Source organism: Cibotium barometz, chromosome 23 (assembly GCF_041138505.1).
Source record: "Cibotium barometz isolate CiBa-2024 chromosome 23, ASM4113850v1, whole genome shotgun sequence".
NCBI lineage: Eukaryota > Viridiplantae > Streptophyta > Polypodiopsida > Cyatheales > Cibotiaceae > Cibotium > Cibotium barometz.
Window position 1 is genome coordinate 56,623,174 of NC_141068.1, and position 16,534 is coordinate 56,639,707.

The following is a 16,534-nucleotide window of genomic DNA, read 5'->3' on the forward strand; positions in this document are numbered from 1 at the left end:
AGTACTGTCCAGCGCCGCCTGTTTCTGTCCTGTCCGTACAGCTGTACCTGTAACAGAATCTGCAGCAGCCTGTCCAGAACCTGTGCGTAGCCTGTTCCAGCAGAGATACTCGCAGCAACTCCTGTGCGCAGCCAACAACAGAGCGTGTACCTGCAGCAGCCTGTCCGTACTGAACTGTATGGCTGGTTTGCACAGAGAAAACAGCAGCAGCACACCTTCTTTCAGTCGACTCCTTCTCCTCTTGCTTTTCCACGCATGAGAACTAGCATGTAAGCTCCACGTTTCTCCAAAAGCTAGAGAGAGAGAGAGGAGAGAGAAGCACACACTCCAAAAGTGGAGTTGCTCCCTCTCCATAATAATCCTAGGGTCCCCCACTTTAATTATTATTGAAGTTCCCTAGGGGCCACTAAGGCCTAGGGGCAACTTTAACAAAACATTAAAATACTAATGTTCTAGTTCCCCCCTTCACACCTAGGGATGTCCACACATCATTAACTCTGTCTGGGCACCCCCCATGTGAATCATTCAATATTCTGACTCAGCAACCACCATGCCCACACTTGTGCTGTTCCATTTTCACAGGGCCATGACATAACCCCCCTCTTGAAAAATGGCAAGCGTCCTCGATTGCATTCTGGTGATACAACAAAATATCCAAAGTGAAATATACAATATGGCAAGATCAGCGTCCCAATCTCTCTAAGCCATGCACATGTATCAACATTCACTGCAAACCAATGGCGTAGTAATAGTCCAAGTTGTATACCACTGTGAACCATACATATCCACAAAATCTCATGTGACTAGTACACATATATCATAGAAGTCCCATAAACAGATGTACTGTCAGCCTGAGTACCTTCGGGTGAGATAAAAACTGCACCAAGCGACCTCTAGATGTCATCTGAGCTTGTCTGTATCAAGGGAGTGGAGGTGCTACCCTCCTCTTGAGCATCAGGTAATGCTCCAGACCCATGCTCTGCTGAACCTGAATGAGCCACAACAAGAGTCGGCTCTAACTCAAAGGCATCGAGATAAAGCTGCAAAACCTGAGGTGAATCTGTTAAGTCACCTTCCTCCATCCACTTCGCATCCATCGGTGAATAGTTCTTGAACTTCACAAGATAGCGACGGGAAACTTTACCTCGTACCTTCCTTTCTTTATGTGCCAGTATCTGCTCTGGAATCAGAACCTCATCAAGTTGCTCAACTTCCGGCTGAGCCTCATTTGATACATCCTCAGGCACATCCCCACGGAAAGGTCTAAGGAGACTCATGTAAAAAGCATTGTGAATCCTCCAGTGATCTGGTAACTTCAAATGATAGGTTACCTCACCAATCTTTTCCAATACCTGAAAAGGCCCATAATAACGCATGCTCAATTTAGGGAATTAGCGCTCTTTACCCTTCATCTTCTTGAGTCTAGCCTTTTCAAAGCGCAAAAGAACCCAATCACCCAATGCAAACTGTAAATTACGTCTGTGACGGTCTGCGGCTTTCTTTTGCTTCTGTTGAGTTTTCTGGAGTGCCAACTTAACTCTCCGATAAGCTTCATCCAAACTTTCCACATACTGATCAACCTCAAAGATCTTATCCTTTGTATGCAAAATGGGTGGTACCTTCTTTCCTCCTTCCACAATCTCAAAAGGCGTCTTGCTTGTCGAGGTATGTACAGTGTTGTTATATGCAAACTCCACCAAAGGAAGATACTTTTCCCATTGTTGCTTGTGCTCTGACACATAACACTTGAGAAGATCCAACACTGTAGAGTTAGCCTCTTCTGATTGACCATCTGTTTGTGGATGAAATGACGATGAAAACTTGAGAGTTGTACCCATGTTGTCAAACAACCCTCTCCACAACAAACTCGTCATCCGTGGATCACGGTCACTAATGATAGACGTAGGCAAGCCATGATACTTGAAGATGTTCGCCATGAACAACTTCACCATGTGATCCACTTTGATCGTCTTACGCACGGGAATGAAATGAGCCTGCTTACTGAACCTGCATATGATAGTCCAGATGCCATCATTTCCCGTTTGTGTCCGTGGAAGATCAAATATAAAATCCATGGCAATGCTCCCAAGGTCTATCTAGAATAGGTAAAGGCTGTAATAACCCTGGTGTCTTTTGACGGTCAAACTTTACCTTCTGACATACGATGCATTGCCTCACAAAGGCATTAACATCTCTTCTCAAGGTTGGCCAATAAAAGAAAGTCTCCACTGCTTTTACCGTGGTGTCAATACCATAGTCACAAGGGAACGGCGTTCCAAGCTCTTGGAACGGGGGAACGCGTTCCATAGAGATAGCCGTTCCCGTTCCCGTTCCAAAATGGCACCGCAGACCATGTAAGAAATATAAGTGAACTATGTATCATGTAGAACACATCTATGCATTATCATGGCCACTACTGAGATGGTTTGAGGTTCTTTCTTTACTATGCCTCTTTCCAAAGCATTTACAGATATATAAAGTAAATTTATAAACACATTTATGCAATGATGTGGCGTTCCCGATTCCGTTCCCTTTTATTCAAGCTTTTCGTTCCCGTTCCAAACAGTCATCCGTTCCCCAAAACGTTCCCGTTCCCTTGTGACTATGGTCAATACCCCTATGACCTGCATACAGTGGAGCATGACTTTCAATCATAACCTTGAGTCGCAATGGCCTGGTAACACACAGTCTGCCATGCATCAATAAAAACCCATCTCTGAGAGTGTAATGCTCATGCCGCTCACCCTCAGACATCTGATCATACAACTTTTCAAAATCCTCATCATGGACATACTGCTCTTTCATTTCATCAAGCTCATGATGATAAGCAAGTGAAACTGCAGAGACCTGTGGCTTGCGTGACAAAGCATCTGCCACTACATTCTTTTTGCCTTCCACATGCACAATCTGGAAGTGAAACATCGACAAAAAGTTTGCCCTTTGAAAGCTTAGTTTGCGTGAGGAAATAACGCAAGGTTTGATGATCTGTCTGTACAGTAAAATCAGCCCCAAGCAAGTAGTGTTTCCATGTAGACAGAGCGTGAATTACAGCCAACATCTCTTTCTCATAAACCTGTAAATGCTTCTCGGCATCTGCAATATTCTACTCTCATAGGCTATGACATGTCCCTCTTGCATGAGAACTGCACCAATGCTACTTCCGCATGCATCACACTGGACAACAAAAGCCTTTCGGAGGTCCGGTAACACCAATACTGGGTCCGAAGTAAGCTTTTCTTTGAGCTTTTTGAATGCTGTAATTTCCCGATCAGCCCATCTAAACGGGGTTGCCTTCTTTGTCAAGGCATGAAGAGGCGAAGTAATTTCAGCAAAGTACCGTATGTAACGCCTGTAATAGGAACACAATCCTAGAAAGCTGTGTACATCATGCACGGTCCTCAAAGCTGGCCAATTAAGAATTGCTTCCACCTTTGCTGGATCCATACGGACTCCATGCTTAGACACAATATGTCCCAAGAAATGTATCTCCTGCAAAAAGAACTCACTCTTCTTGCCATTAACAACCAGCCTATGGTTCCTGAGTTCTGAAAACACAATGGCCAAATGCCTTCTATGCTCTTCCTCAGTTTGTGAATGCACAATCATATCATCAAAGAATGTGCTTAAAAACTCTCTATGAGGCCTGAAAATCCTGTCCATCATTCTGTTAAATGTGGCAGGCGCATTTGTCAAACCAAAGGGCATAACCAAAAACTCATATAACCCAAACGTGGTTCGGAATGCTGTCTTATGCACATCCTCGGGTCTAATGCGTATCTGATGATACCCGCTTTTCAAGTCAATACGACTAAAGATTGTGGAGCCCTGTAAGCGATCCAAAATGTCATCGATCCTCGGCATGGGGAATCGATTCTTGATGGTATTCTTGTTCAGCGCCCTGTAATCAAGACACATGCACCAAGAACCATCCTTCTTCTGCACTAAGAGCACATGTGAGCAAAAGGGTGATGAGCTAGGCTGTATCAACCCTTTATTTAGAAGCTCTGCACATGACTCATAATCTCTTCCTGTTGGGCTGCACTAACACAGTACGGCGGTCTATTCGGTGGAGTACTACCAGGAATTAGATCTATGGCATGATCTTTTGGCCTCTCAGGAGGAAGTTCTCCTGGCAATGACTCGGAAAAACAGTCTTGAAACCCACATAAGAAATCAGTCCTGTCCTTATCTAACATTGACAAATTAGACTTAGACTCATCATCCTGTGCATCCTTTACATAAATCAAGTACGCGGAAAGATGCTTTTTCATTACTGATGAAATCGCCGAAGAGGATACAATAGGAACAGATTCCCCTTTGAGTTTTACATCCAATACATGTTCTTTCCCTCTATGAGTCAGAGTGATTTTCCTATTGTAAGTATACACCACCGCATGTACCCTGTGGCACCATGGCATCCCCAACAAAACATCACAGCCATCAAGTGGCATGATAAAGAACTCTTCGCTGTTCACATAACCCTGCAAATGAAGCCGAAGCTTCCCAATGATAGGAGTAACGGGTTCTGCATACCCTGGACAAGCCATATTAGCCTCATGTAACGGCCCCATCTCCTCTGCGCGAATCCCCAATCGGCCAGCCAAATCAGGTGAAATGAAGTTGGCTCTAGCACCTGTGTCAAAGAAGATCAAGGCATTCTGATCTCTCACTTTGCCCCATGCCCTGCACAACTCTGTTGCTTCACCACCTGGCTGTTCCCCCACAAGATCAGGAACTAAGCCTAGAGAAGGTTTTGGTTTCTTTGACTTGGGCTCTCCTTTATTGTCAGAGTCCTTTTGGGACTTTCTTTTGGGACAATTGAATGACATATGCCCCTCTTTAGTACAGTAAAAACACTTATGAGCATCTCTCAAAGCCCGTCTTTCCTCAGAAGTCCTCTTGGGCATTGGCAACTTCTTATACTTCGTCTCTGAAGACCCTTTTGCATCACGAGAAGCATGCCCAGATTTTTCAGCTTTCTTGCTCAAGTTCTTACTGCCTTTAAACCCAGATGATCTTCCAGTGAGTAACGCATTCGCTGTCATAGCATTTTCAATCATCTGTGACATATTCGTTACTCTTGTCTTGATACAATTATCTTGCACCTCTTTGGGCAGCCCACAACAATACTTCTCTACCTGCTCAGACAAAGGCACTGCACGATAAGAAGTCACTAGAAGTAAAGCTTCCCAAAACTTCTTGTTATAATCCTCCAAATTATCACACTTTGAAGCATCCAATTTGTGCCATGCGGTCATAACATCAACCTCAAATGTAGATGTGAGCCATACGGAAGAGAAAACTTGTTTAAATTGGACCCATGTAGTGGGTGCTATGCCCTGCAAAAGAAGAGTAGACCACCACTGCAAAGCATTGCCCTTGAGAAAAGTGGCAGCTTTCCTCACCTTAGAGGACTCTGTGTAATTCCCTCCAGAAAAAGCAGCATCAAACTGCTGTAAAAAGGTAAGTGCTTTCAATTTATCTTTGGCCCCACTGAATGTATCAAACTTCACTGCAGCTCCTCCTTCCTTGTAATCCTTCGCCTTTCCCATAGGCGTTAGATTATCATATGGAAGTGGTTTCGCAAGATTGCTGCCCCCAACATTCATACCCATCATTGGGTCAACATTTCCCATTCCCATACCAGGCATACCATACATTCCAGCCATGTTTCCAAACATTCCATTATGCATACCTGGCTGCATACCACCAAACATATTGCCTTGCATTCCAGGTTGCATGCCCCCAAACATATTTCCTTGCATACCGGACTGCATACCACCATACATATTCCCCTGCATTCCAGGCTGAAAATTAGCTCCAAAAGGCCCTGGCATACCCATGCCTCCCTGAGGATAACCCCCAGTCATAGATTGGAACACCGAGCCACCACCAAAATAACCTAGATGCATATTCTGCTGAGGAATAGGTGGCTGTCCATAGAAGGAACTCTGAGAGTTTGCACCATAAGCATGCTGCATGTTCGGAAACTGGCTAAAAGATGGTTCCTGTGGGATGGCACCACTATGACCCTGTGGAAGATTCCCTTCAGAAACTTGATGATTGGTCCCGGCAACGGAACCTTGAAACCGGCCTCTGATAGAAACCAGAGTGCGGTAGACTAGCAGTCACCCGTCCACTTGTAGTCTAGATATGAAAACAGAAAAGATTGGGGCTAGAGTGCCCAAATCTGAAAACAAAGCGACACCTGTTGGCCCCAAAGCTTGGCGCGCCTTGCGGTATTTCTTTATTCAATTCCAAAAAGTATGAAAGGTTGAGTACAACCAAAATCAGCCAAGAGATTACACCTGTATGTCCAATCTGACGGCCCACAATACCTCTTAGCACAGAGGAAACACGCACACAGATCTGTGTCTCAAAGCAACACACTGTGCCTCCCTCTGATCAGCCAAGACCACTAAGCAGGGCAGCCATGAGCATACATCTAGCATAACTCAAGCACATGATTCAACATCTCAGCTCCTACATACATGTACTGTTCAACCTGTGTCTCCACCCTTGTCAATCTGCCATACCCCTCCTCTCACAAGGGGCCACATAGCTCAAATCTGCAACAGACATAAAGCAGTAGAAAGAGAGATAGATGAACAGATGCGGAGCTTACCAAAATCAGCCCGTGTATCTGCACTGGAGGAAGTAACGAAACCAATCTGTACTTGCAGGCACTTGTTTCCACAACCCTGCTTCACACGTGTATGTACTTGTCTGTACCCTCCTCCTCGTATCCACCTCAGTGCTGTACCTGTCTGTTCAGTCCTGAAAAACAGCACTGTACCAGTCTGTACTGCCTCGGAATACGTGCCAGAAGCTGTCCTTGCATACGCCGCCTGCAGCCAGTATCTGGACACGACTGTACCTGCGCAGCTAGCCTGTACCAGATCTGTCCAGCGCCGCCAGCAGCAGTACTGTCCAGCGCCGCCTGTTTCTGTCCTGTCCGTACGGGTGTACCTGTAACAGAATCTGCAGCAGCCTGTCCAGAACCTGTGCGCAGCCTGTTCCAGCGGAGATACTCGCAGCAACTCCTGTGCGCAGCCAGCAACAGAGCGTGTACCTGCAGCAGCCTGTCCGTACTGAACTGTACGGCTGGTTTGCATAGAGAAAACAGCAGCAGCACACCTTCTTTCAGTCGACTCCTCCTCCGCTTGCTTTTCCACGCATGAGAACTAGCATGTATGCTCCACGTTTCTCCAAAAGCTAGAGAGAGAGAGAGAGAGAGAGGAGAGAGAAGCACACACTCCAAAAGTGGAGTTGCTCCCTCTCCATAATAATTCTAGGGCCCCCCACTTTAATTATTATTAGAGTTCCCTAGGGGCCACTAAGGCCTAGGGGCAACTTTAGTAAAACATTAAAATACTAATGTTCTAGTTCCCCCCTTCACACCTAGGGATGTCCACACATCATTAACTCTGTCCGGGCACCCCCCATGTGAATCATTCAATATTCTGACTCAGCAACCACCATGCCCACACTTGTGCTGTTCCATTTTCACAGGGCCATGACATAAACCTTGCTCAAGGCATCCCCTCTCACACACACTCTCTCACTCTCTCTCACACTTACTCTCTCCCCCTCTCACACACACCCAGGTGATACCCCCTCTATCTATCATTAATTAATTAATTATATATATATATATATATATATATATATATATATATATATATATATATATATATATATATAGACGCCTCTAACACGCCTCTAACGTCTCTAAAAGATACGAGTCTTTCAAGGCGCGTACCATACCCGCCTCATACCAAACGCCTCTGACGCCTCTAACAACCCGCACACACACACACACACACACACACACACACACACACACACACACACGTGTACACACACAAGCACAAGCACAGAGAAATGTGAGAGACGGAAAAGATGTACTCTGATGATGAAAATGAAAGGACAATATGAGAGTACTAAAAAGCCTAGAGCTAAGTGCCCAACACACAAGAGTGTGTTCACACGAGGAAAAAACCTGTGTCCAGCCACAGGAAAAAAGTGCCCGTGAGTAAGCTTGGTTCACACCTAAACTAGCTGGGAGTGGCCAGGTGGACATGACCAACAAACCCCCCTCAAGTGAACGGTGTGAACGGGTAGCAAGGTGATAAAGTTTTGAATGCTGCCCTGCACTATCCTCCACAGTAAGAGTGATCAAGAGAGATCACGATGGCAAAGATGAACTGCAGTGCCAATGGGAAAAGCAAGCACTATATGACGTGGAAGATGAGAAACCCCAATGTCATAGTGCTAAAGCTAGAGCACAGGAGTACATAAATGCATGTCAAAGGTCACGTGGACATCAACTGCATCAAATCAAGAGGCATCGTATAAGTTGCATTAGGAGTAGGTGTGTTATAAAATCCTCCAGTAAAGAAAGTAAATATAATACCCCCTCAAGGTAAGCATCCAAATGCCAAATTGAACTGCATGTAATCCACATCAATGACAACAAGAGAGCAAAGCACCAGTGATAAGGATAAGAAGATGATAAGCATAAGAAGATGTAGGAGATATATGCATGCGTAAAGGCAACAAGATCCAGAAGTCATACCTGTGAGACATGCAATGTAAGCTGCAAGAGGTAAACTCATCAATGAAGGGTCCGATGAGGAAAAAATCAGCAATGGTAGAGCCGATAAAAATAAAAATTCAGCAATGGGGGAAAGTTGAAAATCAGGAGAAAAAGTGGGGGCTCAGGGCGGGCATCAGCCAATGCTATGAGAGGATGGGTAAACTCTCAGCGATGCCATGATCAGTGGCATGTATGGCAAGTGTGAAGATGCATAGCATAATCCCACAATGAATAATATACATGTGACATGTCAAAACCATGAGGGCAATCCAACACCGACCAAGTGTGTAGAAGGCACTCCCAGTAAACGTCACATGCGAGAAAGTGACAATGTCAACACTGTAGAAACAATCCCGCTGCAAGAAAAGCAGCATAAAAGGCATCTCCTGTAGACATCACATAAGAGAAACATCATAAAAGGCATCTCTTGTATCCCATTGTGATTGACATAGCTAGGTCCTCAAACCTGGCAGCATATGGCTCAATCTCCCTAATGTGCTCCACCATCTTATCCTGTCCCTCATATACCTTGCCAATGCAAGGGTCATCACCATTTACAAGTGTTATCATGTGAATGATAGGTGAGACAATAGCAAGCACATGATGAACTTCTTCCCAAAAGCTATCATCAAGTATAGTCTGAGAGTAACATGTACCTGCAGTAGAGTGGGACTGTTGCTAATGCACGCACTCATCACTCACCACAAGTTGCCTCAGTGCATTCTTGCACTCATCTAGCCGCTCCATCATCAAGAAGTTATAGGCAAAGCGTGTGTTGGAGTACTTCAATAGATCCTTGGAGCCACTCTTGCGATAGGCATGTGATGAAGGTCACCACCTCTCTCCCCATCTCAATGATAGGCAAGTATTAAGGCAATTTTCCAATGTCCTTCAAGAGATTGTTAAGACAATGGGCAATGCATGGACTAAAACATGTGGGGATAGCGCATCTCAATGATTACTCCCGCTGCCCTATTAGCATTTTCCCCATCTTCAATAAACTGCTAGGCATTTGAGGCCCCAACATACTCAATGGCCTCACTCCAAATATCAACAAGTCTCTCTGCGGTCTTCCCTCCTCTTGAGCTGTCAATGGAACTCACAAAGTATGACTTACTCCGTGAGTATGCAATGATACCCTGGATGGAGCGAGATCTTGTGTCGCTCCAACCATCTCCAATGAGAGTGACCCCATGCTTCTGCTACCTCTCTTGGATAGTCTCCAATGCTAGCTCAATGGATGCCTTCGCATCCTCAAAAGCTTGGTCCAAAAAGCCTCAAAGCTTGGTGGCTCCTAAGTGGGACCAAACCTTGCAATCTCCTAAACCATCTCCTTGTAATAAGGAGATCTTGCGGCATTGAAAGATATGCCACAATTGTAAAAGAAACGAGCAACATCTGCATCTACCTGTGCCTTCATGCTTGGATGCCATGTACCTGCAAGGTTGGCCTACCTTTTTGATGGAACGGGAGCATGAGAAGGAACTGCAGAGGGCCCTACACATAGTAGTTAGGAAACGCGTTTTCTACAAGGAAAGAAACTTAGACACGTTTACGAAACGTTTTATTGTAGGAAACGCGTTTTTTCAAGAAACTTTTTTGACATTTTTTTGGCCCCAAATCTAACATCGAAGTATGTGTGACTCTTTTGATAAAGTTTTTTATGTAGTGTCATTTATGTTTTTTTTTTTTTGTGGCATGGAATGATGGATGATTGGATCATGGATCATGGACAGTGGACCATGGTCTATGAATCATGATCATTTGACATTGATGATGGATGATTATATGGTTTTTGTTATTTGTGATTCAAAGACTGTAGGCTTCAAATTGATGTTTCCATGTATTCTATGCATCTAGTGTTATTTTTACATATTTTATTCAGTATATATTTGAAATTTTGACATGCAAACACCTGTAGGTAGGAAACTTGTAGGAAACTTTGGGCTGATTTTACGAAACCCGTTTGAAACTTTTAGGAAACCCGTTTTAAACAACCCCCTAACTACTGTGGCCCTACATGAGAAGCCCTGGAAGGAGTGGAAGAGGGGGCTCCACCTCCTCCTAAGCCCGATGAAGAAACAACTCGTGTAATAGGTGCTAGTGGCCTCGCCGGTTTGGGTGCATCCAATGAAACTGCGAATGCGGTCAGAGCAGCCTTCTTTGCGTTTGGAATGAGAGGGCAAGAGTTGATGGCGTTTAGCCCTACTACATAAGCTCTTGGCTAATTGGCTATAGCGCCTGCAGGCTGCAACAACCTAGGCACTGCTGTGGGCCTATGACCCGTCATCACACCTGTTGGAGCCTGGCAACGAGATGAACCTGCCAGCCTGGGCCTACCATACCAGCTGAAGCCTGACGTACCTTGTGAGCCTGCCAACGGCCAGCCTAGACCGACTATGACTGTTTTCTAGTACCTGCGATGTGGAACCGATACAGTGCAGCCTGCCGACTGTGACTGTTTATCAGCTCTTTGCTGTTGATTGCTCGCTAAGTGCTGAGAGTCTCCGTCTCCAGAGTCCAAGGCTCAAGCAGCACTTGTCAGTGGTCACTATACGTCTCCAAGCAATGGCTTCGAAGCGGTGGGATGATCACACCAGCAAATTTGATGCTTCTCCATCTCTTATGACTTGAATCACATCTTTTGGACCGATGATGTCAACATCATTTGCCCACTCCTCCACAAGCACATCGGAGCTCTTCCTTGTTTTAGATGCATCATGTGAGGATAAGAAATGCACACCACCTCATGAATAAGCCACAATAGCAGGGATGGTGTGAGAGCGAGAATCACTCCAGCCATCAGTGATAAGAGACACCCCATTCCTCTTCCACCCAACATGAATATTCTCTGATGCTGCATCAATGGCCTCTTTCTCCTTTTTCAGCAAAGTGGTCCTCAAAGTCTTTGATGATGGAGAAGAATATGTGGGTCCAAATCCAGCAATTGCACAGACCATCTCTTGGAAATTGGTGATCTTGCCACATTGAATGCAATGTGATCATGAAAGAAAAACCTAGACTTTCGAGGATCCCATGAACCAGGAATAGTTCTTTGGCTACCTCATGATGGTGGTGCCGTGGGAACAAAAGGCCCAAGAGGATTACGCGGAGTTGAGCTAGTACTCCCAGCCTGTGTTGCATAACTACCACTAGATGCACTAGAGGCAAAAAAAGAGGGATTTACAGCCACAGTCCTTGGAGGTGGAGCTCGAAACACTCGTGCATTGAGCCTTTCTTGTAACTCTTTCTCTACTGGAACTGATTGGCAAAAAGCCACATCATGGCTAGGTTCATGCATCAAATGAGCTCCACACGATTGGCACCTCCTGTTTTTGCTTGCTTGCAATACTTGCAACACGTGCACTTCCCTGGCACGTCCACTTGCATATGTGTCATCACTGTCCACCTCTTCCCACCATGACCAAGTAGATTGCTTGTTGGATTGCTTGCTGCCTGAAGCTCTAGGTGCTATTGAATGATTGTTGAAGGAGAAGAAGATGGAAGTACGAGAGGAGCACAGTGTAAACTTCCAAGCTTGGGTCCTATGATCTTTCAAGTTTGAGGGAGGTCGAGTGACAAGTTACAACACGCTCTGTTCAATCCTAGGGAGGGGCGGCCAGTGGCGAGCGCATACACACAAAGTAGCCTTTTTTTTTGGGTTATCTTTGTCCAAGTGCCATTTGAAGATACTTTAGTACCTTGCGTAGTATATTAGGCACCTTTAAACAATACCCGGCGGCCGTTGCATTCCTAGCCGTCACACGGAACGGCCATTCTAGAAACGGTAGCGTCGTTCCCGAAACGGCAACAGTTGCTCTGACTAAACCGCAACTCGTTGCAGGTCGTTCTGGCGTTCCTTATGCATAGGAAACACCGTTCCCTTGTTCTAGACGAGTTGGAATGGCGTTTCCTGTTACTATGTTCCTCACTTGCAATTGTGTAGCTGTGCAAGGGTTGCTTGGGTGGTCCTGGAGACCATGTTCTAGTCTTGTAATGAAGTAGAAGTCATGTACCTAATGCGGGAGCTTCATAATGTAACCATGAATCAGGGTGATTCCACCACCGAACACCTTACCAAGGTAATAGACCTAAAAGAACGTCTAAATATAGATGAGGTAGTGAAATTGGTCACCACCATTCTTATTTCCTTGAGTCCTATTAGAGTTTGCACACTTCTCTAAATCTCTCGAGGAGGCAATCCTATATCCGTTGAGGAGTTGGTCAAATTACTTCTCCATGAGGAGTAGACAAGGAAGAACAGATCCAGGGGTGATGCAAGCAGAGGAGACCAAGCGTTCTTCTCTAGGGACACAAAGAGCTGCTCAAGCCCGAGCCTTGCCTCAAGCCTTTGTGAGCAAACCCCAGGCAACCGTTGGCCTTGCCAGCACCAAAGGCAAGGTGGGCTCGTCACAGGTTGACACCAAGAAGAAGTGTCATTACTGCCACAAGCGAGGGCAGTGCATCGAAGAGTGTCGAAAGAGACTTGCAAAGCTGAAAGGTGATTAAGTCTCTGCAAACTTTGCTGTTCTATCTTTGACGACAAGTAGCAACAGCCAGATGAAAAAGCAAACATAGTCCATGATGAGTGGGCTTCGAGCCACATTATCACTATGAGGGGGGAATGTTAAATATTAATAGCGACGAATGTGGAAATAAACAAGTGCTATGTGGTTGTGTAAACTAGCACTCTAGTGCATGTAAGTTTAGGCTTTAAATTAAGTAGTTCCAATGTGTGTGAACAACCGCTAGTGTGTGTAAGTTCTTTGTGTGGGAACAGCCTTGGATCTTATGTAAGCAATGATGGGTGCCAAAGTGACACCTATTAGGGACACTTGGCATCAGAGTTTGACATGTGGCATATGTGGCGGCAGCATGTGTATGCACCTTGTAAAGGGGGATCTCCTATAGAAGGACCATTATCATAATGAGAAGTGTGCCTAATCTTTGAGTTGCCCCCTCTTGCTAATCACTCTTGTTTAACATTGTGATTAAACCCCAATACCTAACAGTGACACATTCCCATGACCTAGCCTCCTGATTTTTTGTGGGTGGGTTCTTTCTCCAGACGAGACATCCCACTAGTGATTTTCAGCAGCATCCAAGAGGACAACACCCCCCCCCCCCCCCCCCCCCCCCCCCCCCGCCCTTTGGCCTTAGTGGTTGAGGACCAAAGCCAACTAATACCTAGCCCATACCTCACAAACGAGGATTATTGCTCCTGCCTCTAGCGGGTGAGGATAGTGAGTGTCCATGACCGCGGGTGGAGCATCGACCCCTCCACTTTGGAGGTGGCAGATGATCGGGCGTGGGGACTTTGGCTCTAGGAGAGCCGTCCACAGCTCCTTGTTCTGGCAAGAGGTGCCAAGTGGAGTGTCCCCCAGGCATGGAAGAGGCTGGTGGTAAACTTATCCTCAAAAGAGGTGTCAAGTTCGCAGGTTGGGGCTGTTGAGAAGATCTAGCTGGTGCCAATGGTGCCAAGAGGCTACAACCACCATGGGAGGGGTGTGGGCCAGGATGTGGGCGAGGAGGAATCCTTCCATGGTTAAACTGTGAGATCAAGGATGCCCAACCCCCCGTCTGTGGAGGGGTGGGGACAATAACTGGCCAGGCTACCTTGGCCCTGACTATGTGGCCATTGCTGGCTGACCATAAGACATTATGGATAAGCCTCTGCCCAGCTGACATCTAAGGTGGCACGCCTTTGGGTATTCATTGAAAAGCATCAAATGGCTCCCCAATTGATGGGGAGGGCCTTACCCAAAAACCACACAACTTGTGCCAATTGATCCGAGTGCCGGAAGCAAGGCAGAACACTTATATGGTGTCTGCAAACCGCTGTAGAATCCCTTCAGTGTGGGAAAGGTAGGCTCCTCCAAAGTGTGGATGGGGAGGCTGAGGCCCTGAAGACTTGTGTCATGCGTGTGCAAGAAGGTACGCATCACCTCTGTAATAAAGAGGAAGAGAAAAGAAGCCAGGGGGGCTGGCTTGGCTCACTGAATGGGATATAGGAAATGTCTTCGGGGGTGCTTGTTGTTGATTGAGAGGACCTGGCTATGTGCCAAGGAGTAAAGGGCCGAGATCCAGAAGGGTACTATCTGCAGCAAGGTGCCCTCCAAGGTACCCCAATAAACAAGGTTGCATGCCTTCTCAAAGTCCAGTGTTCTGACTGATGGTGCAACAATCAATGCCCGTTTGTCAATCCACCCTTGTAAAGCTAATTCCATGTTCTTTCCCTCTGCTGTCATCATCTCTCTCCCCCCTACCTGCCTGGTGGGATCCAAGGATCTTAGTTGTCAGACGATTGATTGGGTAGTATCACATCTTCTCTCGCTAATGGTTGTCTGGAGGAGGTGCTTAAGTGCTGTGGATGGTGGAAGGTCAAAATATGGTGTTCTTTCAACCCTACACTGGCAGTGATGAAACGAACAACATTTCAGATAATTCCTACGAATGCCTATAGTCTATTGAGTTCTTCTGGAGGTGGAGATTTCAGCAGAGGTAAGACTCCAATTTTGCAGAGGTGGTAGATACAGAGACGGACATGCACCATTGTGTATTTGGTGCTTCGCTCATACTTTTCTTCCTCTCTCTCGTCTATAACCACACTGGTGCTGTTGGAAGCTAGGGAAGTCTCTGGCCTTTTTGAAGCAGAAGACAGTTTTTCTCAGAATGGCCAACCTCATGGCACTCTTGAAGCTTAAATATCTATTTTCTTTCAATTTATGGTCCATCTCTTCCGTGGATGGAAAGCCTAGTTCATCTTGTCTATGCCTGAAGTCTATCCTTGCCAGGGCCCTCTTTTTAGTTGTCTAGGAGGGTAGGTTTGTTGGGGGCTTTTCAGAGTCTTCTCACAATGGGTCCATAACTTTGGGCTGAGGACACTGCTTTGTCAAGAGTGTGGATCAAATTCCTCGGAAAAGTTTACCTAGTTTTTCAATCTATGTTTTTTCATTGAATTTAAATTTCAAGCTGCTTTTGAGCGACCTATATGACGAGTTTTGTTTTTCAATTTGTAGGTCATTTTGGACAAAGAAGAACTGTATGGCTATGAGCTTGATCTTATACTTGATAACTATCCAGCGGGCAGTTCTGTCCAGCTGGTCGAAGAGGAAGTAGATCCAGCAGCTTTGCCAAGCTATTCGGAAGCTACAAATGAGCTGGAAGCACCGAGCACGCTTTTGGTGGGTGTACAGATTGATCCTCAAAGTAACGTGGAGACTTTCAAGGTAGAACGAAATGGCTAGTTGTCGAATTTTTCTGGCCTCTGTCCATCTTTGGCATTGGTATGGAAGCGGTGGCTCATGTATAGAGTTCAGATTAAACTATGTATAGGTGGGGTTTCAACCCTGCAAAGGGGAATTTTTTCTGTTAGTGGAGTACTCTCAACAAGAAGACATGTAAATGCGAGGTGTATGCCGAAATAGTTGAGCAATTTTAAGCGGCGAAAATTTTGTCTGCATCTTATTTGTACGCACCCTATAAAAAGGGGTGTGGCCGAGCATCCATGAGCCATGCAATCATGCCCCGTGTCAGATAGAATAGCTCCCGAAAAACAGGAAAATTCTCTGCCATACTCTTTGGAATCAAGGCATGCACGTGTGGCTTCTTCTTCAAAGCTCAACAAATACAAGCTATCAATATAGTTAAGCTGAAGGGTTTGGTTCCATGCTTTCACATGAAGCTTAGTGAGAGGACAGATTGTTCAGTTATTATCCTTCATATGATAGCCAACAACCTTATTGTTTGATGTACAACGAAATTTAGGAAACGTGTTCTTAATTATGGTCCATAAACATACATAAATCATATTAATTTGAGCAAGCGAGAGCTGTTCATAGTCACAGTAAACGGGGAAACGGCCCCCTGAAACGGGGTAACGCCGTTTTCCAGCCAACAGTGTTGGAAACGGTCTGGGAATGCATCGCACGTGGG

General features: G+C 45.6%; 1 protein-coding gene across 1 annotated transcript in view; it reads left to right on the forward strand.

Moving 5' to 3' along the window:
• The window catches only part of FTSHI1 (FtsH extracellular protease family), a 106,465-nt gene extending 90,404 nt beyond the window's left edge, over positions 1-16,061 (forward strand). Inside the window, exon 17 of the mRNA XM_086817697.1 lies at positions 15,619-16,061. Within this exon, the coding sequence (XP_086673823.1) occupies positions 15,619-15,846 (228 nt within the window). The 3' untranslated portion in view covers positions 15,847-16,061. The remainder of the gene's footprint in view (positions 1-15,618) is intronic.
• Positions 16,062-16,534: the final 473 nt, after the last annotated feature.